We start from the raw sequence: 15,332 nt of genomic DNA on the forward strand, positions 1-15,332 counted from the left end.
GCCGCCCCTCACCTTACTCCAAGCCCATGACTAGCACCCCACCAGCCAGGCCTTCGGCAGGCCACGGGTGCCCAGCCCTGTGTCTGTGGACACAGGCTTCGGACACCATTAAGATGCAGATCTCCAAAGGACAAGAGCATTCAAGGCAGGGGGGAAGGGAGAGAGTGGGCAGGAAGAGGGAGACTTAAACCATGGTGCATCTGACTGCACAGCATAAAGTAAGAATTAGTGAAGTCCCAACTGCAGAACGGTTTTAAAGAAATGCAGTTTTATTACTTTCCAGGGAAGGACAAACTATAAACTAAGATATAAATTGGTACCAGTAAATAAAATGGGGTAAGTTAATGAGCAAAGTGACACTCCACAAATGGCTTCTATATATATATAGGTGACTTCTACTTCTCTACCATCACCAGGGGCTTGTGTGTATGTGTATATATATATATATACACAATGGTGGCAGGATCCAGGGGTATGGCCCTGGGCCCATGGGACATCTTAGCCTCCACTATGCTTAAGCAGCAAAATCTCTCATATTCAGGGAAGTGGCAGCCCAGGTGGAGGGAGGGAGGAAGGGAGGGCAAAAGGAGCGTAGATGGGAAAGAGACTGAGAGAATCGGGGAGAGGGCAGGGCAGAGAGGAGAGGGGCCGCATGAAGGGAGAAAGATGAGGGGAAGAGAACTGGGGAAAGAAAAGACAGAGATGCAAGAATGTGGAGGAAGAGAGAGGAGGGGGAGGGAGAGAAGAGAAAGAGAAGAGAGGATAAAGGAGAGGGGAGGAGAGAGGAGAGAGAGAACCAAAAGAGGAGAGGCAGAGGCATAAAAGACTGGGAGAAGAAAAAGCTGAGAGGGAGAGAGGGCAAGAAGAGAGCCCCTGGGCAGAGAAGAGACATTTCTCCCAGTTGTACGATGAAATCATCGACTTAGAAGTCCTCTGATGACTGAGAAACAATTGCTGGGCCCAGAAGTTGAAGGCACATTGACAGAACCCTTAATTTCCTGAACCCTTGGCCTGAGTAGCTTCCACCCCTCCTACGCTGGACTTCCCCTCTGGAACTGCTTCTTGATCACTTCCTGCTGCATCTCTTTCAGAGTGAAATAAAACCGCTGGAACTCGAGAGTGGTGTCGACAAAGTCAAGCAGGCAGTCCAGGTTCTCCCGCACTTTGGATAATTTAAATTTGGCAGCCCGCTGCCCTCCCTCGTCTCCTTCGGCCCCTTCGCCGTCCTGGACGCCCCCATCCCCGGCTGGGTCGCGCTGGGGGTCGTCGGGGTAGCCTGCGTCCTCCTCGTCGCCCTTGAGCCACTCCCGGACGTCGTGCAAGCTGGCCTCCACCTCGCCACAGCGCTCTAGGACCTCCTGATAATCCCCATCCTCCAAGCCCTGCAGATCCAACTCCGGCTCTGACCGGTAAAGGAGGTTTTTCCAGGCATTAGCAATCGTGGCGGGCTCCACCTCATCCCAGCTCTTGGCCCAGTTGAAGATGGCACTTTTCATGTTGTAGGCTTGGGCCTTGGCCGTGGCCTTCTCTCCCCTGCTGTCCCGCTCTTCATCGCCCTGCTCCCAGACGACCAGACGCTCCTCCAGCTGCTTGTGCCGGTAGAGCTGCTTACAGCTCAGGATCACGCCCTGGGCCATGGGCTGGATCAGCGGGGAGGCGTGGGCGGGGAGGCACAGGCACTTGATCCTGCCGTCTGGGCTGGCGAGTTCCTTGGCCGTGGGGTGCGCGGGCGTCTTGTCCAGCAGCAGCACCGCCTTGACGTCGTCCTCCTCCAGCTTCAAGATGTTCAGCTGGAAGGCTCGGACCTCCGGGATGAAGTTCTGAAAGAACCACTCGGAGAACGACTCCCGGGTGAACCAGGGGGCACCGCGCTTGTAGATGACGGGCAGCGCGGCTGCCGCTGCCGGAACCTCAGCCAGGGCGACGGGCTTCTTGGACGGCCCGATGACCACCGACTTGAGCTTGTGCGTCCCGCTGGCGTTGGCGCACAGGAATGCTGAGAGCTGGTTCCGCGTCCCGGTGGGCGGGCGGGCGTCCCCGCGTCCGGCCCGCGTGTCGCCCGGCAGGGGCTTCCAGAAGAGGCCGGTCTCGTCGCCGTTGTACACCTGCGCCAGGAGCAGCTGCTCGTGCTTGATGATGAGCGCCAGCTTCTTCAGGAACCGCTCCACGGCCTCGGGGTCCACGCGGGCCCCCTCCGCGGCGGCCCTCCGGCCCCCGATGGCGTGCCGGTTGCGGAAGCGGAAGAGCCAGCCGGTGCTGGCCTTGAAGTCGGTCCGGCCGAAGCGCCGGGCGCAGCGCTCGGCGGCCGCCTGCAGCTCCACGCCCCGCACGGGCACGCCGGCCGCCCGCTGGCGCCGGTACCAGGCCAGCACGGCCTCCTCCACGTCCCCGAACTTGGCCCCGGTGGTCCGCTTCCGCTGCCCCGCCACCACCAGGGGCCTGTCCTGCTTGGCCACGAAGTCCAGGATGGACTGCCTGTTCTTCTTGATGTCGTAGAAGGTCGACTTGGCGATCCCAAACTCGTCCATGACGCTCTTGACGGACTGGCCGTCCTCGATCCGGCTCAAGACCTTCATTTTGGCCTCCAGGTTCAGCGTGGCGTACTTGCCTCTCTTACTCATGCTGAACTTCCCCGAATGTCAGCGCCCAACAATGGAGGGGCCGGTGGGGGGCGGGCCGGGGGACGGGCGGACGCCGGGTGCCGCGCCGGGCCGGGCCGGTGGGGGGCGCCCGAGGACGGCCGGAGGGCCCGGGCCCCGCAGCATCCTGGGACTTGTAGTGCGGCGGCAGGCGCCGGCTTCGGAGCTCGGCGGTGGCCCAGACTACTCATCCCAGAATGCCGCGCGCGGGAGACCTTCTCCCCCTCCCCTTTGGAGCATGCTCAGGCGGACGGCCCTGCCGCCTTCTGGGGCTGGTGGGACGGACGGCCGGCCGGGTGGCTCGGACTAGAGGTTCCCAGGTGCCGCGGGGTGGGGGGGGGGGGGGGGGCGGTTGCGCCCGACCCTGCGCCTGCTTCCCCCCGCGGCGGAGCGGGTCGCGCCCGTTTGGGGACCCTGCAGGGGTGCGAGCAGGCGGCGTTGGCCCTTCATTCATTCATCATCATCATCAATCGTATTTATTGAGCGCTTACTGTGTGCAGAGCACTGTACTACGCGCTGGGGAAGTCCAAGTTGGCAACATATAGAGACAGTCCCTACCCAACAGTGGGCTTACAGTCTAAAAGGGGGAGACGGAGAACAAAACCAAACATACTAATAAAATAAATAGAATAGATATGTACAAGTAAGATGAACAGATGAATAAATATGTACAAACATATATACATATATACAGGTGCTGTGGGGAAGGGAAGGAGGTAAGATGGGGGGGATGGAGAGGGGGTCGAGGGGGAGAGGAAGGAAGGGGCTTAGTCTGGGAAGGCCTCCTGGAGGAGGTGAGCTCTCAGTAGGGCCTTGAAGGGAGGAAGAGAGTGAGCTTGGCGGATGTTGGGTGGGAGGGCATTCCAGGCCAGGGGGATGACGTGGACCGGGGGTCGACGGCAGGACAGGCGAGAACGAGGCCTAACGGTGAGGAGATTAGCGGCAGAGGAGCGGAGGGTGCGGGCTGGGCTGGAGAAGGAGAGAAGGGAGGTGAGGTGATGGACAGCCTTCATTCATTCATTCATTCATTGAGTTCATGGGCAGGTCTGAAACGTGCTTGGTCCTGGAAGGTGGCAGCTCCAGGTCTGGGCTCTCGTCCCTTTCCGCCTCAACTGCGGGGAGGTGGCAGCACGGGGCACCGCCTCAGCGTCCTCGCAGGCTCCCGGGCCCCCAATCTCTCCGTCAGCCCATCAGTCAGTCAGCCGCTCAGTCGGGCGGTTGTGTTACCCCCGTGTTGCCGAAATAATAATAATAATAATAATGGCATTTGTTAAGCGCTTACTATGTGCAAAGCACTGTTCTAAGCGCCGGGGGGATACAATGGGATCAAGTTGTCCCACGTGGGCCTCACAGTCTTAATCCTCATTTTACAGATGAGGTAACTGAGGCTCAGAGAAGTTAAGTGACTTGCCCAAGGTCATCATCATCATCAATCATATTTATTGAGCGCTCACTGTGTGCAGAGCACTGTACTAAGCGCTTGGGAAGTACAAATTGGCAACATATAGAGACAGTCCCTACCCAACAGTGGGCTCACAAAAGGGGGAGACAGAGAACAAAACCAAACATACACATAAAAGGTCACACAGCAGACATGTGGCAGAGCCAGGATTCGAACCCATGACCTCTGACTCCAAAGCCCGGGCTCTTTCCACTGAGCCACGCTGCTTCCCTATAAGTAAAGGACAGTCAGTCAGTCAATCAATCAATCAATTGTATTTAATGAGCGCTTACTGTGTGCAGAGCACTGTACTAAGCGCTTGGGAAGTTGGCAACATATAGAGACAGTCCCTACCCACAGTCAGTCAGTCGACAGGATCCCCGTCCTTGCGGAGCCCTCGGTGTAGCCGAGGCAGTCGTTCACCTCATCCAGAGGAAGGGGAGGCCCCGGGGCGCAGTCATCGGAAGGCTGGGGGTGGAGGAGGGCAGCACGGAGGCGGCGGCCCTGAACTGCTAGAGCGGCAGGAGGGGCAGAGAGAGAATGGCAGGACCGTGAGAGGGTAGGCAGGGAAGGCTTCCCGGAGGAGATGGGTTTTAGTTGAGTTTTGTCGGTGGGGAGAATAGTGGTCGGCCTGATATGTTGCTTGTCTGCTGGGTGACCTTGAGCAAGTCACTTCTCTGTGCCGCAATTCCCTCATCTGTAAAATGAGGGTGGAGGCCGTGAGCCCCATGTGGGACAGGCACTGTATCCACCCCGATTTGCTTATATCCACCCCACTGCTTAGTACGAGACCTGGCCCATAGTAAGCGCTTAACATGTACTATAATGATGATGGGGGGGGGGGGGGGAGGGCGGTGGACGACGAGAGGGGAAAGCGAGGCACGGTTGAGTAGGTTGTTACTATAATTATGGTATTGGTTAAGCGCTTACAATGCACCAAGCACTTTATTAGAGGAGCGAGGTGTGTGGGCTGGGCTACGGTGGGAGAGGGAGTGTCTTAAAGCCAACGGTGAAGAATTTCTGCTTGAGGCGGTGGTGGATGGGCAGCCCTTGAGAGTTTTTGAGGAGTGGGGAGATGTGCACCCAACAATTTTTAGAAAAAACGGTATGGGCGGCAGAATGGAGTGTGGATTGGAGACGGGAGAAGCTGGAGGCAGCGAGTCAGGAAGGCGGCTGATGCGGTAGTTGAGGCAGGATCTGACAAGTGCTTGAACCGGTGTGATAGCAGTCCGGGTGGGGAGGGAGGGGCCGATTCTGGAAGTATGGTGGGAAGAACTGAAAGGATTTGGTGACTGACCCCATATCCTGACTGAAAGTGACAGGGGAGTCAAGGGCAAGGCCCAAGGAGGCAAACTCGAGAAATGGGAGGAATATGAGGGAATATGGGCCTCAACCTTCACCAGGCCAAGCGGCTTTCTGCCCCGTCCCTTCACAGACTGACCGGCACATCCCTGGCAGGTGTTTTAGCTATGAGAACTTCAGTGCGGCCCAGACCTCAGCAGGATTTTCAACTGTATTGGAAGAATTTTTACGAATGGTTATGAAAGAAAGTGACTTTCAAATCCTTTTACATAATGTAGTGGTTAGAGCATGGGCCTGGGAGGCAGAAGGTCATGGGTTCTAATTCTGTCTCTGTCACTTGTCTGCTGAGGGACCTTGGGCAGGTCACTTCACTTCTCATTGCCTCAGTTACCTCATCTGTAAAAGGGGGATTGAGACTGTGAGCCCCACACGGGTCAGGGATTGTGTCCAACCTGATTTGCTTGTATCCACCCCAGTGCTTAGTATAATGCCTGGCACACAGTAAGCCCTTAACAAATACCATAATGATGATGATCAAAATGTAAAAACTGAACATTTAATGGTTTTCTACATCCAACAGTAATCTCACTCTGCATGACTCATCTGCCGAGCAATGTCAGTTCCTCAGTGTTCTCCCACCCACCCTCAGTTAGCACCTCAGTGTTCTCCCACCCACCCTCATCATCTCTGGGAGTTATGGAGGGGGAGCCTCAGCTATGCTGAAACCTGGTTTCCAGGAAGCGCCCGTAGTTGACCCAGAAACAAGATCCTATTCAGCTTGTCGCTCATTTTCACCGACCAATGGTACTTACTGAGAGCCCACTGCAGACGGGGCCCCATGCTAGTGTTAGCAGAAACCCCCCAGGGCCCCTTCCCTCACTTTCACCTTTTGGAACTGGCTATGTTGGGCCACTCCTAGTTGGTCTCTGCTAAAATGTGTGCTTCAGCTGTGGGACTCGTAATTCATTTCCTTTCCCCAAAGGGAACCTGAGGCCTGGGAAGAGATGTGTGCAAACTCCGTCAGTGAGCCTGTGGAGGGGTTCAGACCACCCTGACTCTCGGTGGTCCCGGCCCCTCCTGGCAGGCCCAGGCCTCCACCCAAAGGAGGAGGCATTTGCCTGGCAGCATTGCTTAACGCCCTCACAGACCACACCACCACCTCCATCATCTGCTGCTCCTCCCTCTTGGTGGGACTGGGACCTCTTGGCCCCCACAGCAGGGGTGACAGGAAGTAGCCCAGCTACACCTCCAGACCAGGGCCCCTGCCAGCCTCAAGCATGCGGCAGTGTAAACCACGGCCGAGTGCCCACCTGGTGCTCCACAAAAGTAGATTCGACTTGGCCTCCTACTGCCACTACAGCAGAACCCCAGCTAGATTGTGGATCTTACCAACTGCTGTGTAAACGAGTACTGGGTCTGTGCTCCACAGGCTCCAAGTGTTTACCAAGCTTTATGCACAGTGTAATATTCGTACAGGCTTTCAGATGTGACCGACTTCAGCTCACTTTCACACACTGCCCATGGTCTGGCCCCAACCACATCCCTAAACAGCCATGTTTGGCACCCTGGAGATGGGGGGAAGGGAAGAATGAGATACAAGGCCACACCCCACCCAGCCTCCAGTGCTGTCTCCTCTATATACATAGGTAAACACACACACACACACACACACACACACACTCTCTCTCTCTCTCTCTCTCTCTCTCTCTCTCTCCCTCCCATTTTCCTGCCAGAGTGCCCCTAGTCCCTCACCTCATCGCTTCAAGTCAACTCACACTGTCCACTGAGACGTGGGGAGAAAATTCAGAGAAATCTGGATAAACTCAGAACGATAGTGAAATCTATCCAGCAACCTGGTCACTTCTGGATATCTTGAGACAGAAGGATCACGCCACATACAGAATCCTCCCCCAATGGAGGGTACCATCACCCTACCAAGGGACCCTCTGTGATCAAGTTATTTCCCTGTGGATAAAAATTATTGTGGTATAAAGTGCTTCTTATGTGGCAAATACTGTACTAAACGCTGGGGTAGATAGGAAATGACGAGGTCAGATTACAGTCCCTGTCCCACATGGGACTCACAGTCTAATTAGGAGGGAGGACAGATATTTAACCCCTCCCCATTTTACAGGTGAGGAAACTGAAGCACAGCTTAGTTATGTAACTTGCCCAAGGTCAGGCAAGTGGCAGGATCAGAATTAGAACTCAAGTCCTCTGACTCCCAGGCCTGTGATCTTTCCCCTATGCAACAGCACTTCCAAGATGGCCCTTTAACAATAATAATGGTATTTTTTAAGCGCTAATGTGTCAAGCACTGTTCCAAGTGCTGGAGTAGATACAAGGTAATCAGGTTGGACACAGTCTCTGTCCCACATGGGGCTCCATCTTAAACCCCACTTTACAGATGAGGTAACTGAGGCACAGAGAAGTGACTTGCCCAGAAGTCACTTAACTTCTCTGTGCCTCAGTTCCCTCATCTGTAAAATGGGAATTAAGACTGTGAGCCCCCTGTGGGACAACCTGATCACCTTGTTACCTCTCCAGCGCTTAGAACAGTGCTTTGCACTTAGTAAGCGCTTAACAAATGCCATCATTATTATGATTATTACAAGTGGTGGAGCTGGGATTAGAACTCAGGTCCTTTGGACTTCCAGGCCCATGTTCTATTCCCTAGGCCTCGCTGCTTCCCTTTAGGATCCAGAAAACCTTCTCTCCTCCCACCAATGGCCTTCAAGTAAAAGCTGGTTGAGGGGGAAACACAATGAAGCTACCTGATGAGAACTGCATCAGAAACTACCAGCTTGCTATTATCCACCCTGGGCTATCCAGAAAACTGTGTAGTGACGGAACCATAATTACTTTCTAACGTTCTCATCATTGCAGGTCTGGCTACCAGCTTCTCCTACCACCCTGTGGGCCCCCACAGACCACAGCAGTGGCTCTCATCCCTCTGCCAACACTGGAGATGACAAGTCCTGCAGGACCCCCTTGGACCTCACCCCTTTCCTCCTGCCTGGATCACGGGGATGATCAAGGCTTGATAACACTTACATCAAAGGGCAGGAAAGTCAGATGCAGAAGGGCTGGTCGATCCCTCCACTATGGAAGCAACTGGGCCACTACCAAAGGACCCACCTCCCATAGTCCCCCTGTGACCCTCAATCACCCACCCCACCCTCTTTCACTCAGAGAGCCAGGAGAAGCTTTTATTGTATTTTAGACTCGGAATATCCTTGCCCGTCTTAGGTTGGATCATTTACAAGGACAAAATCCTGCCTACAAGGGGCTGGAGGTGTTGGGGGAAAGGAAATTATTTTAAAAAAGGAAACAGCCCAGCAGGTCCTCTAATTCAACATAGGGCGGTTAAGAGGCAGAATGGTCTTTTCCTCTCCAGGTTTGATTGCAGCAACTGTTCAAGAGGAAAACTCTTTTCAGGAAAGTCGGACAGGTGGGCGGTGAGGGGAGAAGTCAGTGCTACTTAAGTCCACACCCTCCAGCTCCCTGCTTATCAACTCTGTGAGAGTGTGAGTGTGTGTGTGTTTGTGAAAGAAAGAGTTCGTGGGGGGGGGGGGGGGGGTTGTGTGAGTGAGAGATGGAGTATGTGGGTGTGTCTATGAAGCCGCAGTTGTGAGTGTTGGCAAGAGGCAGCTGAGGTTACATGATGCAGCACTTGTTCTTATGGTTGTGAGGGTCCTTGAATCTCAATCTCTGTTTTGGCCGGTATTTTTCCAAATATGTTAACTGTTTGCTGTTGATTGCACCTCTACGCTTCCTGGAAGAGAAGGAAAGGGGAGAATCAATGATAGGGTCTGTGAAGAGTCAGGAACTGGGTCTGGGGAGAGCTGGGACCAGGCCCCAGGGAGAATCGGGAACAGGGTCCAGGGGCAGAGTTTGGCTGAGGTGTTCACGTAAGAGCAGACTCGACTCCGAACCTGAAGTTCTGGTCTACCCTGCCCCAGGTCAGAGATGGTGACTTCTGACCACTCACCTTGGGGAAACTCTCAGGATGAACACACAAACCCAGACCCAAACCCACACACAAAACCGCCTCTGTGAAAACGAGCCTCAGAAGGCCCCAGGGGTTGGTTGAGTGTGCCCAGCGCAGCCCAGCTCAGAAACACACAACCAAGCCCAGCTTTAAACGTCTGCAGCACTGGCAAGCTGGTTACCCTGGGGTCGGGTAAGCCAAGAGCCAGCCATGTTCTCATGCTCTCTGCTCTCCCGGGGGAGATTCACTGCTGGTAAACAACCAGCCCGCGGGGCAGGGTTCGCGGGGCGCTGGTCCCGTCGCTGTGGAAACCCTCCTCACAGCACAGAGCAGCGGAGCATGGTGGGGCGGGGGGGAGGGGGGGGGCGGGGGGCAGGGCTTCCCAAGGGAAAGGTTCGGCCAAAGAGAGAGCCCAGAGAGAGAAGTGTGGTATATGCGGGATGGGTCTGACGAGTTGTTTTTAAATGCGTCGGCTTGGCCTGTTGCTGGAAGGAAGTGGGAGTTCTGTGCGTCGCTCCCTTGGCCCCTGGATTTCCTGCCCTGCAGCTGGGGCAGAATGGGAGGAAGGATGAACCCCAACTTGCCCACCCTAGATCCCTGGTCAGCCAAGAGTTTGGACACCCCCTGGTCCTCCTCCTGAGAAGGGGTCGGCAGCCTCGTATCTGGCAGGGGAGGTAGGAAAGGAGGAAGGGAAGAAAGGAGGGAGGGAGGAAGGGAGGCAACCCGTGGCCCAGTCAGAAGAAGGGAAAGCTGTTTCGGGGACTTACTGTCTGATGAACTGGATGGCGTCTTCATACTTCATGCCGCTCTCGATCAGAGCCAGAGCCACAAGCACTGGGGCCCTGGGAATGGACAAAACCCACATCACCCTCAAGTTGTCACCCCAGTTGCCAGCTGGCCCCCTTGGGGTGGGGGCCCCCGGCTGCCTGGTTCTCAAGCCAAGGGGATAGGAAATGGGACTACTGCCCTGGAGCCAGGGGGTGAGGGGCCAAGGGCCCCCCAAGAGATGGGCCCGTCACCCTCTTCCTGCCCAGGGCAACCTACTGGGGACAGCTGGGGTGGGTTCTTTCCCAGAAGCAGGGGAGAGACTCGATGACCGCCGGAGGTCCCTCTTCCACCATTTCATTCACTGTCCTTTGGACAGTTGATGTTCACCCCACTCCCAACCCCACAGCACTTACGTACATATCTTTGAATTATATATTATTTAATCATATTAATGCGTCTCCCCCTTAGACTGTAAGCTCGTTATGGGCAAGGCACATGTCTGCTAATTGTTGAACTCTACCAAGTGCTTAGTATAGTGCTCTGCACATAGTAAGTGCTCAATAAATACGATTGATTAATTGAGGGCCTGGGGTCCACACTAGGATGGCCTCAGAACCCTAGTCCTGATTATGACAACTGTGATATTCGTCAACCCACCCACTTTGCTTCTCTAAAGCCAACTTACTCACTGTACCTCTACCTCAAATATCTTGCCCAGATCCTCCTTCAGGCCTGGAACTCCCTCCCCCTTCATAAATGACAGACCCTCACTCTCCTCACCTTCAGAGCTTTACTAACATCACATCTCCTCCAAGAGGCTTAACGTGACTAAGCCCTCATTTCCCTTACTGCCGCTCCCCTTTACCTAGCCTGTGAATTTCAATCTATACCCTTTAGAAGCAGCGTGGCTTAGTGGATAGTACATGGGCCTGGGAGTCAGAAGGACCTGGGTTCTAATCCCAGACCTGCCACGTGTCTGCTGTGTGACTTTAGGCAAGTCGCTTAATTTCTCTGGGCCTCACTGACCTCATCTGTAAAATGGGGATTAAGAGCCCAACCTGATTAACTTGTATCAACCCCAGTACTAATAATAATAATGGCATTTGTTAAGCGCTTACTATGTGTGAAGCACTGTTCTAAGCACTGGGGAGGTTACAAGGTGATCAGGCTGTTCCACGGGGGGCTCACAGTCTTAATCCCCATTTTACGGATGAGGTAACTGAGGCCCAGAGAAGTGAAGTGACTTGCCCAAAGTCACACAGCTGACAACTGGTGGAGTCGGAATTTGAACCCATGACCTCTGACTCCAAAGCCCATGCTCTTTCCACTGAGCCACGCTGCTTCCAGTGTTTAGAACAGTGCTTGGCACATAGTAATTATTACTATGTACCATAATTATTATTATTATTATATATACCCAACCCTCAGCCCAACAGCACTTACATATATATTCATGATTTATTTTAACGTCTGTCTTCCCCTTCTAGACTGGGAACTCGTGGGCAGGGAACGTGTCTACCAGTTGTTGTACTGTACTCTCCTATGCACTTAGTACAGTGCTCTGCATATAATAATAATAATAATGATGGTATTTGTTAAGCGCTTACTATATGCAAAGCACTGTTCTAAGCGCTGGGGAGGATACAAGGTAATCAGGTTGTCCCAACAGGGGCTCTCAGTCTTAATCCCCATTTTACAGATAAGGTAACTGAGGCGCAGAGAAGTTAAGTGACATGCCCAAAGTCACACAGCTGACAAGTGGCGGAGCCGGGATTTGAACCCATGACCTCTGATTCCAAAGCCCGGGCTCTTTCCAATGAGCCACACTGCTTCTCTAAGCAAGCACTTAGCTTGCTTAGCACATAGCACTCAGTAAATACCACTGATTAAGCATTTACTATGTGTCAAAGAAAGTGTTAAGTGCTAGGGTTGAAAGAAGCTAAACAGGTGGGACACAGTCTACTCAACTCCACCACCTCCAGGAAGCCTTACCCTTGATTCACCCCACCCTGCAACACTCTCATCCAGTTCTGTTTCAGCCCTCATTGAAATTCTTGGTAAGGCCATTGTTGTTCTTATGAATGTTTAATACTGTTATTTGGGCTGTTCATTTAGTTTGCATGACTATCCAGTCCCTCCTCCCACTTGACACCCTCTCAAGGGGAGGGGCCATGTCGCCTCCGCTGCCGCTTCCTCCTCCTCTCTGTCCCTCCTCTATCATCCAGAACAGTGTGAGTGAATAAGGGAGGGTGAGGGTGAGTGGGTGTCCTGTCACCCTGTTCAGACTGGCAGCCTTGTACAGTCAAGTATAGAATCCCCATTTTATGGATGAGGAAACTGAGGCACAGGGAATAATAACAATAGTAATTGTATTTGTTAAGCCCTTACTATGAACCAGGCACCGTATGAAGCGCTGGGGTGGACGAATTGGGCTGGACGGAGTCCCCGTCCCACGTGACGGTCACAGCCTCAACTCCCATTTTCAGATGAGGTAACTGAGGCACAGAGACATAAAGTGACTTGCCCAAGGTCGCACAGCAGATAAGTGGCAGAGTCGGGATTAGAACCCATGACCTTCCGATGCCCAGGCCTGTGCTCTATCCACTAGGCCAGACTTCGTTCCTTCTCTCCCCTCCCCTCCCCTCCCCATGCTCCTCTCCAGGTCCCAGCATTCCCGAGACACTCACCGCCCCAAACCAGCCACACAGTGCACAGCCACGCAGCAGCCCGGGTCTTCACAGAACTTGGCTTTGAGCAGGCTCAGCCAGTCATCCACCACCTTGCTGGGGGGAGGGGCTCCGTCATCAAACGGCCAGTCCTGGGGCAGATGGGACACACCCCCCAGTGAGGCTCGGATCCCAGGGTTGGGGAGCTCCCCCAAGATCAATGCGTCCGTCCCCCTTGCTGACTTCCGGGCCCCCAAACTAGCCCAGACTGAGGCTGAGAAGGGAGTCCCAGGTATTCTTCAAGTCTGCAAAGGGAGAGCCCCCTCCCCACCCTACACCCCTCGACTCAGAGCTGGCCAACAGAGAGCACTCGCTCCTGCCCCACCACGACCAAAGCTCTTCCAGGACGCTTGACTCCCGGGCTCAGGATGGGGTCAGGACGCTTCCCAGCGCCCCCATCATTGCCATCCCCGAGCAGAGCAGCCCGGGAGCCACATGACACACCAGGCCCGGCCTCAGCCCTCATGAGTCCCGGGCCTGTGAGCAGAGACAGGACAGAGATACGTGGGTGCAGGGGAACCAGGGTCACACTGGGACAGGTCTCTGGGAGTGCAGCTGACTGGGGCCTTGGCAGGAGCTGCCTAAAGCATCTGGGGCCCACCCTCTCCACCCCCTACCCTGGTCTCAATTATGGGAAACAAGTCACCGCCCCACCCCCTCAGGCACCCACCCCCGACCCTGGAGGGCTGGTCAGACCCGGGAGAGAACCCCAGCAGCCAACAACAAGCTGCTGGCTCCCCCCACGGGACCCGCTGAGTGCCAAGCGTCGAACCAGCCACCCTGACAAGTCTGGGCTCGGCCGATCGGCCAGCGCGGAGTCTCGGAGAAGTCCTCTCCCCCACCCTCGCCCTGGGCCGACTGGGCTCCCCAGCCTAGGTCCGCCGTTCAGTCCCATGGTACTCCCCCCCACTGACCACCATTCAGGGAGCCTGGCCAGTATCTGCCCCACACAACGCCTCATGTGCCCCTTCCAGGAGAAGGGCTCCGGGGGAGGCAGAGACGGGGCAGCCCCAGCCATTCGGGATATCGGCTCTGACTTCTCCGGCCAGTCAGTCAGGCCAGGGGGAAGAGAGAGGGGTCCCTTCAGACTCCCCAACCCACTCAGGCCAGGTCCCTCACCACAACCGCCAGGGAGGTAAGCAGCTGGACCTCACCAATGGCCAGTTGGTGGCTAGTCCCTGGTCTGGGGAAAGATCTGGATTCCTTCCCAGTCCTGCCCACTAAAGTTGGAAACCAGCAGTCGGACTCTGCCCCATCTTCAAACCCAGAGGACGGGCAGCTTGGTGCAGTGGAGTGAAAATATGTCTGCGAGGTGGAGAACGCGGGCCCCCTCAATGCAGCTCTGCCACTTGCCTGCTGTGAGACTTTGGGGTCAGTCATGTGACCGCTTCATGCCTCTGTTACCCCGTCTACAAAGCGGGTGGTGATAATACCCTGCCTTTCCTTACCTCACAGGGATTTTCTGAGGACAAAATGACTTCAATAATATGAGCGCGCTTTGGAAATAAAGGCGCAGCATTAAAATCTTGGAAAAAGGAAGGAATTGTTTTGCAAGGCAACAGAGCGCCTGCCCTAAGCACCCAGAAAGCCAACTGGAGAAACCAATGCCAACTGCTCCCACGGAAGTTCCTATCAGCAGCCCAAGAAGCACCTGAAGGAGCGAGGGAGAGGGAAGGAGGCAAGGGAAGAAAGTCAGCCATATGTCCCAGGACGGAGATGGAAGCAGACTGCCCTCTCCCAATCCCTCCAAGGCCCTGCCCTCCACATTCAGATTGGCAGAAGCTCCCTCTTCCCTCTAGAATCTGGCTTGGCCCCAGGTTTCTAGACCCATGCTAGGGCTGCAGCCCCCACGGTACCCAGGACTCACAGGCCTGGTGGGGCGGGGAGGGGAGGCGGGGGTCGGGGGGGGGGAAGAGAGAGAGAGAGAGACAGAGAGAGAGAGAGAGAGAGACAGAGACAGAGACAGAGACAGAGTGAGAGAGTGAGTTCCAACCCTCTGCTACAACTGAGTCCACCCCCTTCGGCTCATCCCCCTTGACAGACACCGGGAATCGGCTCTTCCCCATCACCCTTCCCAGCCCCTGGCCACACTGCAGACTTAGGGGAACAAACCCCAAATCCCAGGGATTTGAGGAGACTTGGGGTGGGGGTGCCAGGAGGGCCTGCTGGGAGAGGCCCGTACATGCTCTCCCCTTGCTTCAGGGAGGAGCCTGCCATTCCTGTGGAGAGAGTAGAAGTGGGGTGGGGCTAAGGGAAATGGCGGTTCGGGTGAGTCTGTAGCTCCTGCGGCCCTACGGCACGGACAGAGGGGAGTGGGAGGCCAAGGCAGGCCAGGAGTCGGGGGTGCCAGGCGAGGTGTGTAAAAGCAGTGGGAGCTGGAGAAGCCATGCAGAGACAGGGAAACGGTTGGGGGAGGTGGGAAGTTTGGGGCAACGGGGGCCAACAGAGGCAGGAAGACGGGACCC

At 55.2% G+C, this 15,332-nt stretch overlaps 2 protein-coding genes across 2 annotated transcripts in view; both read right to left on the reverse strand.

The window, feature by feature from the left end:
- Positions 1–741: 741 nt before the first annotated feature.
- Positions 742–2,621, reverse strand: TIGD7 (tigger transposable element derived 7). Its single transcript, XM_038760520.1, has one exon. The coding sequence runs from the start codon at positions 2,619–2,621 to the stop codon at positions 1,032–1,034; it is 1,590 nt and encodes a 529-aa protein (XP_038616448.1). The 3' UTR covers positions 742–1,031.
- Positions 2,622–8,569: 5,948 nt separating this feature from the next.
- The window catches only part of PTP4A3 (protein tyrosine phosphatase 4A3), a 30,766-nt gene continuing 24,003 nt past the window's right edge, over positions 8,570–15,332 (reverse strand). Inside the window, exons 4-6 of the mRNA XM_038760632.1 lie at positions 12,829–12,959; positions 10,141–10,215; positions 8,570–9,157 (exon numbers count right to left, since the gene is read on the reverse strand). Of these exons, the coding sequence (XP_038616560.1) occupies positions 9,040–9,157; positions 10,141–10,215; positions 12,829–12,959 (324 nt within the window). The 3' untranslated portion in view covers positions 8,570–9,039. The remainder of the gene's footprint in view (positions 9,158–10,140; positions 10,216–12,828; positions 12,960–15,332) is intronic.

This window comes from Tachyglossus aculeatus, chromosome 18 (assembly GCF_015852505.1).
Source record: "Tachyglossus aculeatus isolate mTacAcu1 chromosome 18, mTacAcu1.pri, whole genome shotgun sequence".
Taxonomy (NCBI): Eukaryota; Metazoa; Chordata; class Mammalia; order Monotremata; family Tachyglossidae; genus Tachyglossus; species Tachyglossus aculeatus.

Coding starts and splice junctions, on each gene's coding strand:
- TIGD7 (XM_038760520.1), bottom strand. CDS start 2,621: ATGAGTAAGAGAGGCAAGTACGCCACGCTGAACCTGGAGGCCAAAATG.